Source organism: Mandrillus leucophaeus, unplaced genomic scaffold, assembly GCF_000951045.1.
Source record: "Mandrillus leucophaeus isolate KB7577 unplaced genomic scaffold, Mleu.le_1.0 Scaffold595, whole genome shotgun sequence".
NCBI lineage: Eukaryota > Metazoa > Chordata > Mammalia > Primates > Cercopithecidae > Mandrillus > Mandrillus leucophaeus.
This window is the reverse complement of record NW_012106419.1, coordinates 1332898-1353193: the sequence shown is the minus strand read 5'-3', so window position 1 is coordinate 1353193 and position 20296 is coordinate 1332898. Positions and strand designations below refer to the sequence as shown.

At 37.5% G+C, this 20296-nt stretch overlaps 1 protein-coding gene across 2 annotated transcripts in view; it reads left to right on the top strand.

The window, feature by feature from the left end:
• Window positions 1-19766, top strand: part of OXSR1 (oxidative stress responsive 1) — a 107380-nt gene extending 87614 nt beyond the window's left edge. For both annotated transcript variants that reach the window (XM_011999495.1, XM_011999496.1), the window contains 8 exons: window positions 1062-1184; window positions 6938-6973; window positions 10230-10376; window positions 11825-11889; window positions 14128-14180; window positions 15708-15776; window positions 16616-16680; window positions 17102-19766. In XM_011999495.1, the coding sequence (XP_011854885.1) occupies window positions 1062-1184; window positions 6938-6973; window positions 10230-10376; window positions 11825-11889; window positions 14128-14180; window positions 15708-15776; window positions 16616-16680; window positions 17102-17176 (633 nt within the window). In that variant the 3' untranslated portion in view covers window positions 17177-19766. The remainder of the gene's footprint in view (window positions 1-1061; window positions 1185-6937; window positions 6974-10229; window positions 10377-11824; window positions 11890-14127; window positions 14181-15707; window positions 15777-16615; window positions 16681-17101) is intronic.
• The last annotated feature ends 530 nt before the right edge of the window (window positions 19767-20296 follow it).

The window sequence follows — 20296 nt, the reverse complement described above, 5'->3', positions numbered from 1 at the left end:
GCCTTTTCTTTTTTAACCAAACAATGAATGAAATGTGAAGATGGAATCAAGATAAGTTCAGAAATGCATGACTTTAATATACATGCTAATAGTGGAGATGGTGCTTAAACTAAAAACAGAAGTCATGTGATCCAGGACGCACAATCCTCTGGCTGATGGTAGAATTTGATCTGAAGTAGGAGACGTGCTGTGAAACCAGTCTAGGATGGAACAGATCAGGAGGTTCTGGTGAGAGTCTTCTTCAAGAAGATGATACTGACAGAATACCCATTTGAATATGGTAAAAGGAGATATAAACAGCTGAGAGAGAGTAAATACTAACTACAGGGGAAATAGAAGTGGTAATACACAATAGGCTCGGGTCTGAATATGATACATATAATCATGTTATGTAAACACTGAATATTGACCTAACCAAAATTATAGTATATCTTGAGAAAAGAATAGAGAGTTCATAACAGAGTTAAATTTTCATCTTCTATTGTGGGAAGTCCCACAGTTAACTCTTGAAACCAAAAAATCAGTAAGTAATGATAGGAACACGTATTCGAGAGATGAATGTCCAGAAGGATAAGCTAAAATGAGTTGAAAGGGTTGCCAGTGGAGATGAAGCTGAAGGTTAGGAGGTTGCTGTTTTTCTTAATACAACATGCACAGCTCTAGTACTCTTGAAATCATAGGCAAGTATAGTTTTGACTTAACAAATTAAAAAGAAAAAGTAACAAATTTTAAATCTTGGGTTTATTCATTTTGAGCACCCAAAACCTTTTTTTTTTTTTCCTTAAATGTCTCAGGACATTTAAAATCGGATTTTACCTGTGATTTTACATAGGAAGGATTTTGATGTTTGGGCTCAAGAGTATAGAAGTACAGTGGTTGTTACTAAAGACAGGTAGTAGAGCAGGTGATGGTTGGAGGATATGAATTTGTATGGGAACATTTATGGGGAAAATGATTATCTACTTAATGGATTGAAGTGATAGAAGAAGAGAGAAATATGGAGTTTCATACTTAGTAAGCATGAAACACCACCATAACCCACTTCTCTTTCTAATGAGCAGGTTCGGAGAGTACCAGGTTCCAGTGGCCGCCTCCATAAGACAGAGGATGGAGGCTGGGAGTGGAGTGATGATGAATTTGATGAAGAAAGTGAGGAAGGGAAAGCAGCAATTTCACAACTCAGGGTAAATTTTATTAAACTGTGTACTTTAGCTAGAACTTTGTGTGGTTCTTGTTCAGCTTAACCAGCTAAAATGTAAAGAATACAATTGTGACAGAATTACCTTGAACAGCTTATTAATAATAGGAGCCCAGTTAATTCTGCATGGAAAGTTGGACTTAGACATCTGTTTGAATATGATAATATTTAGAGTATATAAAAGTGACCCAAATCTAGAGATGAAAGCTACAAATGTCTGAGATGCAAAATACACTGGATAGGATTAATGGCCAATTAGACATTGCAGTAGAAAAGGTTAGTGAACTTGAAGGCCCAGTAATGGAAGCTTTTCCCCTGAAGTCTGTTATCCTTCTAAGGAGGAATGGTGTATCTCTTACTCAGTTGGTGCATCCTAGATATCTGTCGTGCACACGTATGTGTGTTTCCTAAAAACAGTGAAGACAAGAGTCTTCCTTTTGGTTCGTTTCATCACTCTTAACTGAAAGCACTGCCTCAGGTTGTCAGGACTCATTCCTAAGACTGGAAGTGCTTATAAGGAAATATAAATGTCTGAGGGTATTATACCTTTGACTGCTTAGGACTGTTTTTGTGGGATGAATACTGAGTATACTGGTATATCGCTTCCTGCTTTTAGGATCTGCTTTTAGGATCAGAAAGCACTTACGACTCTCTGTTGATCAACCCTGAATATTTGTTGACCTTGTTTATCTAATGAGGTCTTTGAGTCTAGTCCTTTTGCAGAGCTAAGTTTGTAAAGGCCTTTCCAATGGAAGTTGGCATGAATCTATTAAGCTCTAAGCTTGGAAACACTGTTTAGAAGATAAATGCAAATATTGTTTACATACAATTTTTCACATGACTTCCTCTCTGAATTGATACTGTCATGTATTGTTATATTAAAGCTACCAGAGGAAGCTAAAGCTGCATGAATTTTGTAGTTCTCTAGCTTCCTGTGAAAGGGATGATGATGCTATTTTTCTTCTGACTAACAAATATTTGGAGATATACATTATAGCTTTTCAGTATCTAATTATTACTATCTAGCTATCTATAGATAAATTTGGTAGTTCTGAAATAGTTATAGTAGCTTTCTTATAACCCTAATACATTGGTATCTAAACAACACAGAAACTTACCTACTTTGGCCCCAGAATAAGTAGTTTTCTGTCCAGTATTTTTCATGTTATCTTTATAGCATTTTTGAGACCATGAATTCTTTTTAAGAACATGAATCTTTTAAAACTAAATTGAACTATGTTAAGAAAAGAATATACCATGACCAAACGGGGTAGGGTGCAATGATGGTTCAGTATTAGGAAATCTCATAATATTGATAGATCTAAGGAGAAAAATCATATTTTTATTTTCATAGATTCTGAAAAAGGCTTTGACAAAATTCTTCCAATATTCATAATGCTCTTATGTAGATCCAGATTTCCATATTTATATTATTTTCCTTATGCCTGAAAAACTTTCCTTAATATTTTTTGTGTTGTAAGTCTTTTGGTGGTGATTTCTTTAAGATTTTATGTCTGAAAATGTCTTTGTTTTGAGAAGGTGTTTTCAGGGTATAGAATTCCACGTTGACAGGTTTTTTTCTTTCGGCATTTTAAAGATGTTTCTTCACCATCTTCTTGCTTGCATCTTTCCACTGAGAAATTTTGTGACATTCTTATTCTTGTTCCTTTATAAGTAACATGTCTTTTTTCCCTAGCTGCTTTTAAGATTTCGTCTTTTGGAAAATTTGATTGTGATATGCCTAGGTATATTTTTCTTCATGTTTCTTGTGGTTGGGTTTTGTTGAGCTTAGATCTTTGGGTTTATAGGTTTTTATCAAGTTTGGAAATTTTTCAGCCATTATATTTTCAAACTTTTTTTTCTGTCCCCCAGTAACATATATATTAGGCAGCTCGAAGTTGTCTCACAGGCCACTGTTTCTCTTAATTTTTTTTAATTCTTTTTTTCTGTCTATTTTGTGTAGTTTTTACGCTAGCTTTCAAATTTATTCATCTTCTGCAATATCTAATCTTCTGCTAATCCCATCCAGTTCCTGTTTCATCTCAGGCATTGTAGTAGTCTAGAAGTTTAATTTTTTTTCCCATCTTCTATGTCTCTACTTAACTTTTTGGAGATATGTAATACAGTTATGATAACTATTTTAACATCCTTCTCTTCTAATTCTAATATCCATGTCAATTCTGAATTGGTTTTGTGTGGTTAATTATTCTCTTCATTATGGCTTGAGGAGTGTTTTCCTGCCTCTTCATATCTAGTAATCTGATTAGATGCCAAACATTGTAATTTTCACCTTATTGCTTTGCTGACAATTTTTTATTTCTGTAAGTCTTCTTGAGCTTTGTTCTGGGATACATTAAAGTTAGCTGGAAATAATTTAATGCTTTTAGATCTTGCTTTTATGATTTGTTAGTTGGGTCTGGAGTAGTGTTCAGCCTACAGCCATTTATTCCCCACTACTGAGATAAGATCTTTTTGAGAACACTACCCAATCCCCTGTGAGTTATTAGTTTTTCCAGTTGGACTGGTAGAAATAGGCACTGTTCCTGGCTCTGTGTGAGTGCTGTGCACTCTTCTCTCTCATCATTTTTGATGTTTTCCCCCCTATTCTCAGGCATTTGCTCACATGCATTCGTTGATAAGTATTCTGTCAAACATTCGAAAGTGACCCTCTGCAACTTTGTAGGGTTCACTCTCCCTCTAGCTTTCTCCTTTCTTGTACTGTTTTATCAACTTAATCTGCCTTGGTCTCCCAGACTGTTAGCTCTGTTTCCTCAAGTCAGGCAGTTCCTTGGATTTCATCTAGGTTCCATCTCCCTATGCCACAGCTTGGAAGCTTTCAAGGCAGTATATAGGGACAAGGCCCACCACTTTTTTCCCCTGTCTTTCAGGGATCACTGTTTTTCTTTGACAAATGCCCAATGTCTTGAAAATTTTTGTTTCATATATTTTGTCTTTTTTGCAGAGGTGGGGTTGTTTCAGACAGAAAGATAAATCTGGTCCCTGTTTATTCATCATGGCCTGAAGTGGAAGTCTATAGTTATATTTTAAGTGAATATGTAACTGTACTGAAGGGGAATATAAAAAGAAAGAATCCAAGTAACCTATGAATATAGTATTTGACCATGTGTGCTTAGGTGGAGTTGATGGGGGAAAGAGAAAACTTAAGATAAACCTTGATCTCCTTTTATTAGGATTATTTTTCATAGTTGCATATGCAGAGCAGTTCAGAAACTCTTGTAGATGTAGGATTGAGGAAATAAGTAAATGTCTCAATGTTCTTGGGAACCAGGATTCTCACTATAGAAGAAGATATACGCAGGTACGGAGCAGGGCAAGGTAAGAAAGAATCCGGTGGGAATGGGTTTGAATTGGAGACATTGATGTGAATTCAAGCTTTGTAAAGTATGTGTGTGTGTGAATGTATGTGTGCACGTGTATGTATATACGTATGTCTATACTTGCATATATTTCTCAGCTTTGTCTGCTGAACGACCCAGAGGCAAAGAAACCCAAATAATGACATGCCTTGTATCCAGATAATGGTCTCTAATACCATTCCCCACTAAAGGAAACCAGGGCTCCTTTGAGAATGGTTGATTCTAGGGCTTGGGCAGGGAAAATGTAAGAGGAATCTTGAATATTATCTATTATCTTCTTTTGCCAGAAGGAAAAGATACTCCAAAAAAAAAAAAACAACATAAGGACACAAGCGCCAGCTCGAAGTTACTCCTACTGGTGAAATCTGGGACAATTTAACCACCAAAATAAAGTGCAATAATTAATTATAAATAATTTAGAAAATAGCTATCTTTGAGTCTATACCAATAGCAAATAGATAAACAAATGGGGGAAAAGGAATGGTTCTTCATTACAGTAGACTACCAAGTGCTGACCAGTAAATATGGATGAGTGTTGGAGATGGAAAATCATCATTTTACAATCATTGTTGTAAGGATAGGACTAGGTAGGAATCATCAATGAAGCTAAATATAGGGGGAAGTTTTGATAAGCAGGATATTTTCAAGGTCTTAAAAGTGTGTCCCCACATATTACCTATTCACCACAAGGGGAAAAAATAGGGTTTTTTAATACTGGAGAAGTAGGAAAATTCCTTGACCAGGTGATTAAAATTAACATCAGCAACGAGGGGCAGATGAACATGTAATACAGTAAGAAGGACACATCAGTATGTAGAGTTCCAAGTGGGAATTCGTGTAAATATAATAATAAGGAAACATCAGATAAACCCGAAGTGAAGGACGTATATTAAAATAAAGTATGTGGTGGGATTGGAGGGACTGTATTTTCCAAAAATGTTGATGTTCCAGATTTTAAAAATCTAAGAAACGTGAAAACTACCTGCAATACATGATCCTAGACTGTATCCCATACTGGAGGAAAAACAAAAGGCTACAAAGTACATTAGTGTCAACTGACATTTACACTATAAATTAGATAAAAGTATTATATCATGTTAAATTTAATGAGAACTATAGTGTGAAGTTATATAAGAAAACATCTCATTCTTAGGAAATGTACACTCTGTATTAAGTGGTAAACAGCCATGATATATGCAACTTATTCTCAAATGGTATAGGAAAAATATATTTAGAAAGAAAGAGAAAGTGAGCACCCAAATGATAAAGCAGATAAGGGGAAAAAAGGTTAATAATAAATGAATTGGGGTAAAGGGTATACTTATGTTCTTGTATTGTTATTCTAGCACCTTTTTTGTTAAGTTTGAAATTATTTACACAAGTTTTTTTTCTTGTAGTCTGGATGAATTCAGTATTTACAAAGTTGTTGTTTTTTTTTTTAAAAAAACCTTTTGGGTTGGCCACTTACTTGGTATGCTACATTAGCTATTACCTGAACTTTGATTACTCCTTAATGAAATGGTGATAAAAGTGTAAAAAAAACCATCAGTTGATCTTTGACATATTCTGACTAAGTCCATTGTTGGCAGAATTTACCATAAATTGTTATTTGTTTAGAGGTAAGTTTTTTGGTAAACTACAGTGCCTGTATCCAGAATTACTGCTGACTTTTATTATTTTACCAAATAAACAGCTTAAATTTTCATATGGCAGATTATAATTGGTCATTTCCTAATAAATGTGGTTTACATCAGATATTTGAGACCTCACCTCAAATATCGTTTTATTTCCACTGCCTTTATTTTTGCTAGTGGTCCATGCTTTATTTTTGGACCACCCATGTTTCTTTACATACCAGATTCCTGAATATCCGACACCAAGAGTAAGGGTAGTAGACTCTTGACATGCAGCTTTCAGATCAATTTTGGCTCAAGAGTTTTCTCCATTAAAGCCTGTAAACAGAATTACTCTGCTTTGAGAATGTATTAGATAATTAGCTTAAAAGTTTAGGTTTAGTCTGGGATCTTATATACATAATATGTTCACCATTAGTAGAAAGATTTTACTTTGGAGAATGTGACAGTCCCATTATGTATGCTTATAAAGCTTACAATTTTAAAATACAAAATTTTAAAATTGATAAGTACATTGATGTATTTGTTACAGGCTACCTGGGCAAAAAATACAATATTATCATGACAGTTATTTTTTCCAGAAAACTTTCAGTATACTTGCTGGTGAGTTAATATATGGATCAGAATTAAATGGAGTTGACTTGCATTTAACATCACTTGCAGTTTGGGACTGACTACATGTAACCTGAGTTGTGAGTTAACAACCATCCTTTTTGTATTTCTTTTAGTCTCCCCGAGTGAAAGAATCAATATCAAATTCTGAGGTAAGTAATTGTGATTATTGAATCCTTGTTAAAGTATATGTGCTTTTGTTTTGGTTTCAATTTTAAGCACTTTTTTTTGTGCATATGTGTGCTTAAATGGGAATGCAACTTTATACCAATCAAATTTTAAAAGTTGGCCTAAGGGCTCAGAATGTTCTTCCTTGCTTTCTTGATTTTGTGAATTTTTTATTTTTATTTTTGACTTGGGCTACTTGAAATGAAAAGTTATTTATTTATTTTTTTGAGACAGGGTCTCACTCTGTCACCCATGCTAGAGTGCAGTGGCGCGATCACGGCTCACTTTCAGCCTTGACCTCCTGGGGCTCAAGTGACCCTCCCACCTCAGCCTCCTGGATAGCTGGAACCACAGGCACACACCACCATGCCTGTTTTTTGTAGAGATGGGGTCTCACCATGTTGCCCAGGCTGGTCTCAAGCTCCTGGGCTCAGGCAATCTCCCTGCCTTGGCCTCCCAAAGTGCTGGAATTACAGGCATGTGCCACTGTGCCCTGCTAAAAAGTAGTGTTTTTTTGCATTAATTTGTTTGTGAATTTGTCATATGCCACCTGTCCTTTTTGAATTTTTTTCTTTCAGCCACTTCTCTTGTGAAATAAATTCTATTTTCTGTGGTTACTGCGTCAGTATGATAGGAAATCCTGTTAAGCAGATTCTTATTGGGCTGGTTTCCCTGTTCTCATTACCGGAGGAAAACAATCATTTCTGTGATCTATTCTGTCATACAGTCTTACTTCTGGCAGCATCTTCATTCTGAGCTCAGTATTTGGTTTAAACACATCTCTTGCTCTTAAACCAATTCTATTTTTTCCTCTTTGCTAAAAAGTAACCTTTTTTTTCATTTATTTTGTATATAAAGTACATTTCTGTATGTGATTATGTACATTTGTTTACATAGAACTGTATTAAGAGTAAAAACAAATTACTTCTTTCACATATTAACAGGCCGATATCTGTCAACTTATATTAGAACTGTTGTTCACTTATATGTGTGGCTCCTCTTCTTGGTAAGGGAATTGCGTTTTCCTGTCCCTTGAAATTACATATGGCCATGTCAGTTACTCTGGCCAGTGACATGTTAGCAGAAGTAAGAACCACTCATGATTCCCTTTGTCTCCTTACTCCTGCTACTATGACCTGTATTCCTGAGTGAGGATGATACCGAGCTTGTTAGCCCCTGCTGGCGAGAGATAGACTTGAAGTGTGTCCAGGAAACAACTTTTGTTGTTTTAATCCACTGACACTTCAGGATTATTTGTTACTTCTAACTTAACCTATGTTGACTAATATTTGATTTCTCAGAAATTGAATGAGAGGCTATTTTACAGATTATCTAGTTTTTATTTTTAGTCTTCTCCTTGTTCCTTTGCCTAAGTATCTCCACATGAACTCTTGCATACTCATATTCTCATGCTCATTACTTTGTTTTTACATTTGTGATAAAATTCACATAACGTAAAATTTACCATCCTAATCATTTTCAAGTATATAGTCTAGTGGTATTAAATATATTCACAGTGTAGTACAACCATCACCACCATCCATCTTCAGAACTATTTTATCTTCCCAAACTAAAACTCTGTGGCTGTTAAACAGTAACTGCATTCTCCCCAGTCACTGGCAACCACCATTCTATTTTCTGTCTATGAATTTGCCTACTCTAGGTACCTCATGTAAGTGGAATTATACAGTATTTGTCATTTTGTGACCAGTCTATTTCACTTAGCATAATGTTCTGAAGTTCATCAGTGTTGTAGCATATGTCAGAATGTCTTTACTTTTTAAGGGTCGATAATATTCCATTGTGTGTGTGTGTGTGTGTGTGTGTGTGTGTGTACACGTACCACATTTTATTCATCTGTTAGTGGACACTTGGTTTGCTTCTGCCTTTTAGCTGTGGTCCATTATGCCGTTGTCAACATAGGTGTACAAGTGTCTCTTTGAGACCCTGCTTTCAATTCTTTGGGGTGTATACCTAGAAGTGGAATTGCTGGGTATATGGTACTTCTATTTGTAATTTTTTGAAGGACCATCATACTGTTTTCCATAGAGGCTGCACCATTTTACGTGCTCATCAACAAGGGTTCCAATTCCTGTGCATTCTCTCATTACTTTTAAAAATATATCCTTTCCATCTTTACTATAGATAAATGTAAGTACATACAATTTGGAAGCTAAATAGTCTTTTGAAATAGCATTAATAATTAACATTTTCAAAAGTACTCTTAAAGGCCTACTTTTCTATAAAAATCTAGAACCAATGAGTAACTTACGACTTCTTATGTATGAAGTTAAATGAACACAAAATTTTATTCCTTGTCTCCTTGATTTTGCTTATATAATATCACCTATTCGACCTCTATTACTACTCTTGGAATTTTTTTCTCTTTCAACTTTACATTTTGGCTATTGCATCGTTTTTCCCCCAACTAACTGCATAATTTTGAATATGTTTAACTTGTTTTTATACTCAGAGTCAGTCATTTCCCCCCAAACTACATAATTAAAATTTGTGAACTATTTCAGACATATAGAATAACATATATAAAATATATTTTTTTAGTTTTAAAGCATCACATTCACTTTTAAAATGCATTTCAGATATGTTAAGGAATTATTGGTTGATTGTCTTTGTAAGAAATACAAAGTCCCCATGCATGGAAAAATATAGCTTCTATAATTTTGTATTACATATTTAAATCTATATTTTGGAGGTGCTGTTTTGCTGGGCAAAGGAATGGAATAGATTTTGTTAAAAAATACATATAATGCAAAGTGAAAGACGACAGATAAAAAAGACTATATATTATCTGATTCCATTTTATGAAGTACCCAGAAGAGCAAATTTATAGAAATTAGATCATTTGTTGCCTATAGCCGGGTGTGGAAGCAGTAACTAACTATAGACACGAGAGGACTTTTTGGGGGTGATGGAAGTGTTCTAAAATGATTGTGGTGATGGTTGCACAATTCTGTGTATTGTACAAAAATCGCTAAATTGTATAGTTACAGTGGATAAATGTAGAGGAATATAAATTATACCTCACAGAGTTGTTAAAAGTTTAAAAGCCTAAAAATATTTGACTTCCATTTGGAATAGATGTATTCGGAGTAGACACAAAACCTGTACACTACCCAGAAACTACTTTGAAAATATCACCCTGAAAGGCTGCACTTGCTGTCAGCAGACCTGCCTCCCTTTCCACACAACTTAAGCACTGTATGTGTGTTTTTGTTATAGCTTTTTCCAACAACTGATCCTGTGGGTACTTTGCTCCAAGTTCCAGAACAGATCTCTGCTCATCTACCTCAGCCAGCTGGGCAGATGCCTACACAGCCAACTCAAGTCTCTCTCCCACCCACCGCAGAGCCAGCAAAAACAGCACAGGTGAAGCCGGGGATATGCTTTCATGGTCATTCCTTTGGGTAGATGAAAAGAGCAGATACTAATATGGAACACAATGTAATGTAATCAGGTTAATGTCTTGGTAGATTTTGAAACAAGTTAGAAATTCTGTCTTCACATTTTTAAGCATGTACAGGTAAGAGAATTTTACAAGGATCACATGCAGGTTTTTACGCAACAGAATAAGTTAATGATGGAAATATTTCAAACATCAAAAATTTTGGGCTTATTTCTTGTCAGCTTTGTATTAGATAATTATTACATTTAACTTCAGAATGCAGTTCATGAAGTTCAACAGAGACTAGGAGAATCGATGGCTGTACTATTTTTGTTGTTCACTCAGGCTTATACTTTTTATTAATACTCTGTTATCTATGGTTTTTCTCTATTACTCTTTTTAAGTTATTTGTCAATTTTGTGAGGGTTGCTTTGTTAAGTCTGGGTGTTATAATCTGTAAACTCATTTATCCAGGTGCCCACAAACTTTATCAAGTCATACTTCATTAAGAGCAGCCAAGTGAATGAAGGCCCTGCAGTGGGCTACTACATGCTGTGTAACTCCTACTCTCCCTTCAATAAACCTCAGACACTGCATACAACATGTGGCCCCTATGGTACATGGTTAAAGTAAGACTTTCAGCATCCATTCATTTATTAAATATTATAAGTGCCATTTTCTTGTCTAAAGTTTTAGATGAAAAGAAACAGAAATTAACAGTCTGATTTTTTTTTTCTTTTGCACCCCAGTAGATCATCTTGTGTTCTGCCTTTGGAGATCACTGTTTTGAGCATTTCCAATTAGTCATGGCACTTACTTCGTTTAACTTTTTCATCCCTCAAGCTTTCCATCTCTGTCCTGCATATGGGAAAAGATACAGTTGTCTTAGGAAAACTGATGGAAAAATTAGATTCATTTTATAAACAACTTAAATTGAATGCATGTCCTCCCATAAGCAAGCGATAGCTGTACAATTTTCAGAGAGGATTAGTTTAGCCGTAAAAATATGGAACCTATGTATGGGTTGGATGGATTCCTGAAGGGCTGCTGGTTCAGGCTCTACCTTTTGTATTGCCATATGGTGCACTGGCAGATTTTTTAAAAATGAGAAACGTAGCTTCGTGTTTTTCAGTCTTGTAGAGGGGAACAGGGGTCTCAGAAATATAAAATGTAAATGTGGCTATATGTGAAATTTCATCTGGGCTTGAGAATTGTCTTTCTCATTGTGTTGGACTTAAACTGACATTCAGCTTTTGTTGCTGCCTTGGAGTGCATGTCCTCCTCCAGCAGGGAATGCCCTGGGGATTAGTACAACCTTAGCTGGAGATGAAGAAAATTGCTGCCAAGTACATGATTCCTCTGCCAATGACCATTAGTCACCTCCCCACTTAATGTTTCAGGCAATGACTGTATACCTTTCAATGCTTTTTAGGCTTTGTCTTCAGGATCAGGTTCACAAGAAACCAAGATCCCAATTAGTCTAGTACTAAGATTAAGGTAAGTAGACATTTTTTGTTTTGTTTTGCTTTGTTTTCTGAATACTCTGCATGTGCTGAAATAGTCTGTGCCTGAGAGTAACTGGATAGGATTGTATGTTCTCCAGCATGAAGCTCTGTTTGCTTCATGGTGTATTATTTTCCTCAGAAATAATAGCAACAGTGTGAGGACCTGAATGTCAATGGTGTTGTGACTAACTGATGCACATGTTCTCTTAGTTGTTTCTATGCTAATTGATAATGAGTTTGTGTATTTGCAGTGTAGCTAGTTTGGGTTAGGAAGTGTAGCCTGTAATTGAGGAACAGTTTTTAGGGAAGCAGCACTAACTGGCTTATCTGAAGATCAGTCTTATAATTGTGACCAGGTAAGCACCATGGACTCTGAGATCAACTAACCCAAGAGGGGAGGACTTTTTGATTGTGATAGGTCAAATAAAGGCCTTGTTTTTAGAAGATTAAAAGGAAACTTCTAAATGTTTTTGTAGTCTGTTTCTGTTTTGCAGCCAGTACCCTAAATTGGTGGTTCTTGGTGGGAACATATAGAGAGGTCCTGACAGATTGTTTAGCAGGAAGTACCGTAGGTAGCAATCTGTTCATTTTCACTCCCTGCCCCCCGTCCCCACCTCCCCCACCGCTACCACTGCTGGATTCAAATTCCAGAGCTTTCTTGTCAGAATAACTATGGCTGTTGTATTGCTCTAGTTAGGTCTCTTTCTACTCATAAATGCCTTTGAAAAAAAATTAGTATTAAAGTATCACTTGAGGCAACTCAGGTCCTTTAAAACTAACATTTTTTTAAAAAGAGTTCCACTGCATTACCATTAACTCATTCCCCTTGCACGTATGAATTCCTAGTCATCTTTCGGTAAGGTCATAATTGGAGATAGAGGCAGCAAGAGCAATTTAAGAGAATGTGGTAAGGAGAATCTCATTGCTCCCGGCTACTAGGAGCAATGCATTTATGCCATAAATGTGAAAAGCAGATTTGGTTACCTTTCCTTTACAGAAGCCTACTCAGTATACCTGGTCTCATCTCAAAAATTCTGAATTACTAGGATGTCTTGATAACCTCATGCTGTTTTAATTCTACATAAAGAATAACACTTTAAGAAAATTACTGTGAAATGTATTAAGCACAGACTATGTATAGCACTCTTTGGTACTGTGGAAAGATGGATACTGAGAAAAGAGAAAATTAAATGACTCCCTTAATCAAGTCTAGGTTGGAAGTTGATTTGAACTATGTACTTACACAGCTAAAAGCAAATTTCAGGTAGTGTATACATGCAGAAGTATAAGTTTGTATGTACCTGTGTAGAGAGAACGCAATGCAAGGGAAAATGATTTGGGGCAGGTTATATTTGAGATGGGTAGTTCTATTTTAAGCACAATTTCAGTAACATCCTCAAGTATATTATTCTTCAAATAGAAGTAAACCCTCTCCATTGTTTATATAAAATAGATTTGAGTCCTAAGTGAGCAGGCATATCTGCCCTTAGATATAATGCTCTCATTTCTCTGTCTTTAAACCTTATAACCTCCAGGGATCCTGCTTTATCTCAGTACGTGGTGTGGTCATCACTGTAATTGTACCTCACCAGTCATGTTTGAATTTCTGGAGTCATGTATTAACTCTGCTATCAGTATGGACCCAATTCCTTTCCCTATCCTCTCTGCCTACCCAAATCCTGCATATCTGTTAAGTCCTATATAAAAACTACTTCTAAAATTTTTCCTTATTATCCCCATCTCTCATATATTGTTTGAATTCCTATGGAATTTGAGGGAGTATCGTGTATTTCATTTTATGAGTCTGCCAAGACTGATCACCAGTGGTAGGCAATGAATTGTGGGCATGTAGGAATGCGGATAAGGATGAAAAAGGCATCCTGTATAATTTTAATCACACCTCCCTGTGCTCATACAATTTTCCTCTTAGTTTTATATGTTCTTAGTGGGAATAAGGATGGGAGTGGGCATATAAGAATCTACTCAAAGGCATGAAATTTTTATATTGATCAGTAAGAGACATAGATTCAAAGGGTTGTAGGTCAACTAGATGGTCATTCTAAATTGGTTTTGCTCTGAGTTCTGCAGTGTGAACATATCTGAATACATCGTATGATCTATGGGAACAAAACAGTCTTTCTTGAGGCACAGCTTTCTTAATACATGTTGGCAGAATCTCTTTGCATAAATTTAGAAATTCTTATTTTATGCCTTCTGCTTTCTTTCATAGGAATTCCAAAAAAGAACTAAATGATATTCGATTTGAATTTACTCCTGGGAGAGGTGAGGCATCAAACGGATTGAAAACAAAATAGCTTCTAATTTGTGATTCAGTGAAATGTGTTGTGAAGTTTCTGTCCTTTGTGAAGTTTTGCTTTTAAAGGATAATAAAAATTTTCCCGGTTTTGGGGACCATATAAGTGAGATAAAAATGCGGTTCGTAGACTACTAAACACATTTAGAAAACCTTGTATAATAACACAAACAGTAATAAATATATAATAGCTCTTTACAGCTTAGTATAGGCCAGGCATTGTCTTAAGCGTTATCTTATTAAATTCTCACAGCAGCCTACTAAAGAAAAATTATTATCCCCATATTATCGATGATGAAATCAAGACTTAGAGAGAGGCAAAGTAACTTGTTCAAGGTCACACAGCTGGAAAGAGGTAGAGCTGGAATTCAAACCAGATCTGTCAGAATCCAGAGTTCTTGCTTTATACATGGTTGTCCTCCATGATGGTAAAGAAACATGGTCTGCAGTCTCCTCTCTCCTCAGACAGAAGCTGAGGCTTGTCATGTACTGTTTCTGGCTGTCGAACTTCACCTTGAACAAGGCATGTTTTGTTTCTTGCCTTTATTACTCAGGATTCTAATTTGGGGAGTAGCCAGCAAGTATCTGTTCTGTGTATCATGCTTATTCTTCTTGCCGTCTCACTATTATCAGCAACTAACCACTAAAGAGAAAAGATGCAGGTGTACAGAGGTGTTACCAGTTTTACTTTTTAAAAACCAGGCAACATCACATTTTCAGGAATTAATTCAAATTGCTGGTTGCCTGTGTGAATGTGTGGACACTCTCCGCAGCAGTCCTCCTGTTCCCTCTGAAGTGCTCATTTTCAAGCCCTTGGGAACCAGTACTACTGAGTCGGTTGAAGATGAGGTTAATTGGGGATACTCTATCCTCATCTTTTTACTTTCTAGTTATACCCATTGCTCAGATTGTACCACCTGGGATAACTAGATAAGAAGAAAAGCCCACCAGAATAAAAAAGTAAATGAATTTAGTAAAAAACTTGGAGTATGATTCCCAAAGAGAAGAGAAAAATTTTTTGAGACAAAAATTGTTGCCTCAGTTTTTGAGAATAAATCATTCTGGTTTTTTAGCCCTAGAGATGCTCAGTATTCAACATCATGTCTCAGAGCTCTGAGAGCTCAGTCCAGGATTGTACTTGAAAATAGGAATTTCCTCTGCAACATCAGTGTCAGGTGCTTTTCTGACTGGGCTGGAACCCATCTACATTACACCATTTAGAAAGTTATCTTTACATTGAGCTGTATAAACCAGATATTTGCCACCTGGTTTATACAGATTCTGCCCTCTAGCTAGATCTGTGAGAATTCCTCACTTCAGATAATCCCAGTGGTAGGAAAAGTCTTTGGGAGGAAGACCCTGCCTGCCTTCTTGGTTCTGTGGATTTAGCAGCCAACTTGGGCCTAGCATGGCACACTGACACCCACACGAGCTGTGAGCGTTAACAGTGTCAAGCATGCACAAAAAACACAGCACCGTCTTCTTTGTCCTTGCAGATACAGCGGAGGGTGTCTCTCAGGAACTCATTTCTGCTGGCCTGGTCGACGGAAGGGATTTAGTAATAGGTAACTCCATTGCGTTCTGCCCATGTGCTCCTGTGTCTCTGTATACTTAGTACATAGAAAAGCAGGTTTTTAATTTCACTGAGTAGGTCTGATGGTTCTTGGCTTTGCTGAAATTATAGGTAATGGGATAGTTCCTTAAACACACACAAAATTTCACCTCTGAGTTTGTTTGTGACCTCCAATGATAGTAAGTGAAAGCACACCCAAGGTCTTTAGGAGACTAATAGAAATTATGGCAAAAGTAACAAGTTAAAGTAAGCTTGGTCATATCTGATCTGTTTTGGATACCTAATTTTTGTGGCCCAAGTTGAACAAAAGTCATTAGAGATTTAGTCCTAGAAAAGCAGGAAGGAAGAGAGAAGGCCCAATGAGGCCACAGGTCCTTGTTACTGAAGGAAAAGACCATGTCCTTAGGCACAGTTTTCCATGAAAGACCAGATAGTAAATAGTTTAGGCCTTGCGGGCCATGTACAGTGTCTGTCGCTTTTAAACCACTCTTAGCTTGCCGGAGAACAAAAACAGACCACAGGCTGGTTTGTTGACTTCTGGCCTTGGGGTTTCTGATCCATAAATCAGGAAATCATACCTCTTTTACCTGCATGTCTTTCCTACCTTAATACAACATTTTAAAGAAAGTTAATTTGACAGTGGCTCAAGGTGTACTACTTAGAAATCAGTTTAAAAGACACTTTCATTTGGGGAGTGATTATTTGATCTGTCTGCTTCCATTTTGATTGTACAGAGCATATTCTTAACTACCATTTAAGCTTTTAAAATACGGTTGAAAGTGGATTTATGTAACTTCTCATTCATTACCTTCTCTGTTTGCATGATTACAGTGGCAGCTAATTTGCAGAAAATTGTGGAAGAACCTCAGTCAAATCGATCTGTCACTTTCAAACTGGTACTCATCCCTTCTTCCTTATGAAAACATCTTGCCTTTTACACACTGGCAGCTTCTCCAGACCAGCTTCTATGTGCCCTGAGTGATGAGGATATTAAAATGTGGTGGATTGTGTTCATTTAGCCTCCCCAGTGCCCTGGGCTGATGTTTCCCTTTGAGTGGCCACTCTTCCTCTGTCCATGCCAGGAAACCTCTGACCCCAGCCCCTTGGCTATTCATAAGAGAAACTATTAGCCAGTCTGACTCTAGCTGTTTACCCAGCCCCCTTCTTTTCTGGAATAAATACCTTCGTCAGTCTCCTATTTGTATACTAGGGACCTGTTGCCCACTGCCTACCTTCCCACTATCCCATGTCAGTTTTATTTGCTACCTGCAAGTTTGTTTATAATAATCACAGTTTCTCATTTTGTTTGGTTCTTAGGCATCTGGTGTCGAAGGCTCGGATATTCCTGATGATGGTAAACTGATAGGATTTGCCCAGCTCAGCATCAGCTAAACCACAACCCTGGAAGAGGCGGCCTAAGGAGATTCCACACATGCGTATCTCTGTTGCTTCTATTGGCCTAAACCCACTACTGCCAAAGAACCCAGCAACAAACCTCCCGGCTAGGAGCTTTAGAAGTCTTTATGTTCTTCCTGCCATCATTCCTCCTTTTCCCACAGGAAAAGAAAAGTTGGATCACTAGTGGCCAGCATCCCCAGAGTTCCGTTAGTAAACTTACTTCATATGTCCCCTGTCTTCCTCCATCTGAGAAGTGGCCCATGTGCTTCAACACCCAGGAGGGAGATCTGTCAGCTCATTCTTGCCTTACTCCAATGATGGCCCAGGTGGAAACGTAGCAGCTGTATCGGGCTTCCTCATCCCGCCTGTTCCCCCACACCTGCCAGGATATGGACATCTTGGGATATCTCTTTACCACTGAAGTAGAATTGATTGTTCAGCTGGAGCCCAGAGAATTTAATTTAGTGTTTTTTCTTTGTACCTGATGTGAATTCTAGCAACCTTTGTTAGGAAAAAGCACAGCCTCAGATGGAGGCAGCCTAAACTGTGTTCTTGTGTTGTTCATGGTGTTTCTAAGCGTTTTGCTGAAGCTGCCCTCAGGCACCCCCTTCTTCATTGCTCTCTCCAGAAAGGGTTGCTAGCCTTAACTTCAGCTGGTGCAAAACATCTGACTGTAGCCGAACTTCAGCCATCGGATCCTTCAAAGTGGAACTTTGGATTGTTTTTACAGACAACATCGAGTAATGGCTTGTAAATGTGAATTTTTGCAAGAGGTGGTTTTTGAACAGGAAAATCGTAATTCATATCATTGGAGAAGTATTTATTTTCAAATATTAAATTGAAGAAAAACTCAATCCTCCCATGAAAATCAGTTTGCCTGGCCTCCAAGTCATGAGGAAATGGGTATGCAAGGCTGAGATTTCTACAGCAATAAAGGAGACACACACTGGGCCGGAGAGGCCTGCCTTCTGCCTGCTCTCCTGCACTGACCCTTTGGAGGGGGTCTCTGTGTGCTGAAGCTAACTCAAGATGGAAAGTGAAACCACATGTGCCGTGACCTTTAGGTTTTATGAGTAGACAGTGTTCATTTGATTTTCTACAGAAATAATATAAATTATTCTTTAGGTTTAAAAAGAGCACTCATAATGCAATATGTGAATAATCAGTGAGGTTGATTTTTCTTTTTTCCTACTGTTTCATAGTCTTTGTCTAACTGCTAGTAACCCTGCTGAGTTTTATATATGAGTGGGATACTCAATCTGGCCTTAAAAAGATACACAAAGATGGGCTGTGGGTCCCTGGAAAGGGGGAGAGTTGCCCTTTACAGAATCACTCGAGCCCTTTCCAGAAGTGTTGGTCTGATGAACAAGGTTGTTTTACCTTATTTTCTCTTGGAACATATCTGAAAGCCTTCCCCACAAATAACTTGTCACACCTTTTGTTTCATTCTGAGCCTTTAGTTTTAGTCATGGGCTTTCTTCACCTGCCCTAGGTGCAAAGGCATGTTGGGAAAGAGATGGATGTTGGGGAGGAAGAGGGGATGAATTTCAGATGGGAGTTGGGAGGAGAGTAGGTGAGAAAATCAGACACCAAAGTTCAATGTCCCAGCAGTCTTGGTAAAAGGAGGGAGCCTGCTGAGCCAGAAGGGAGAAAAGAAGATTGACCAGCTTGCTAGAAAAATATTTAGCTTTTCTTTTTCTTTTTTTGTGGGGGGGATGGAGAGGAAAAAGGACGGGGAGGTGGGAATGAGGTATAGAAAAGAGATAGCATCCTCTTTGGCACAAGACTAGTGGCTTACCTTAGAGTCTTTCTGTTTGTTTGTTTCAAACAAACCCATCATAATCTACTTATTTATGAATCCAAGGGGTGGTAGTATCACTCTGTTCTAGCATTCTGTGTGGAGATGGTCTGGTGCCCAGCTGGGAGTGAGCAGCAGCCTATCCCCTGTTCACTTTCTCTAGCCCATCATTACCTGTGAACTGCAGTGGGGCAGTCATGGCAAATAGAATTGGGCTGGGGTTTCTCCTTCTTTTCAGTTCATTGTTTGCCCTGCTAGGAATTAGAAGACAGACACCATGTCCCAGGACAGTGTTATTTCTTCTGCATGATGTGTGGTAGACTCCCTTTGCTGGCTTGTGCAGTGATACTGAGAAAATACATGAACAGAAACTGCCCAGGTGGAACAGCACGTAACCTAGTGAGTGACTGTACTCCTTTCTAGGAATGCTGGTTCAGAGTGCACCTCTGTCACTAGGTCCCAGGATCCCCTTGTCCCTGGAGTAGGGACTAACTATAGCACAAAGTAATATGTGCCAATGCTATTTGTGAAATGTTTGGTCTTTCTAAATGACTAATGGATTTGTTTGGGTTTTTGCTTAAGTTTTGAACCAAATCCTAGGGCCAGCTGATAATATTTAATAATCTGGAGGATAGAATAATGATGTACCAATAAGTGGAGATTCCTCCTTATGATGTATGCTAGGTTATGGAAGATGTAAAATATTCAACTTTTTCCTCCTTTTTTTGGACTTTGTATTTTACTGCATGTTTTCTTCATTTTTAATCAATAAAGAGTAAATTGTCCATAGTGGTGTATGGATGCTTTATTTTAGTGGCCGTTGGCAGAGAGCTGTGGGTTGTGGGTCAGGGAATCACCACCAACTTTAATTTTTCATGTGAATAGAAGCCAAAGTACATATAAACTATAAAGTGTATCTGTTGATCTACAAATTACCTAGAACCGTTAAAGACATTATATAGTTGGGGAAACTGCAACCCTAAAAAGGAGGGATGAGGTCAGCCCAAGGAATTAGGGTGGGATATGGAACTCCTTTTCTTATCTTTTTTAAATCTTTGATTTTGCTCGTGCTGTTGGGCAAGGAAGGATGTCAGATTCAAGCCCTTGGGAGTCTCTCTTGAAAGTTCAGAACAGGGCTGAACTTATCTCTTCTTGGCTTTGATATTGCAATGGTGAAGTTACATATAAGATTCTAGGCTCCTTTGTATTCCTGTTATCCTCCCAACTGCAGGAGGAATCTTCCCTCATCATCCATCCTTCCCAACGTCAGTGGCTTTTGATCCATGATAACACTGCTTGTGGGTCCTGGTATTTCA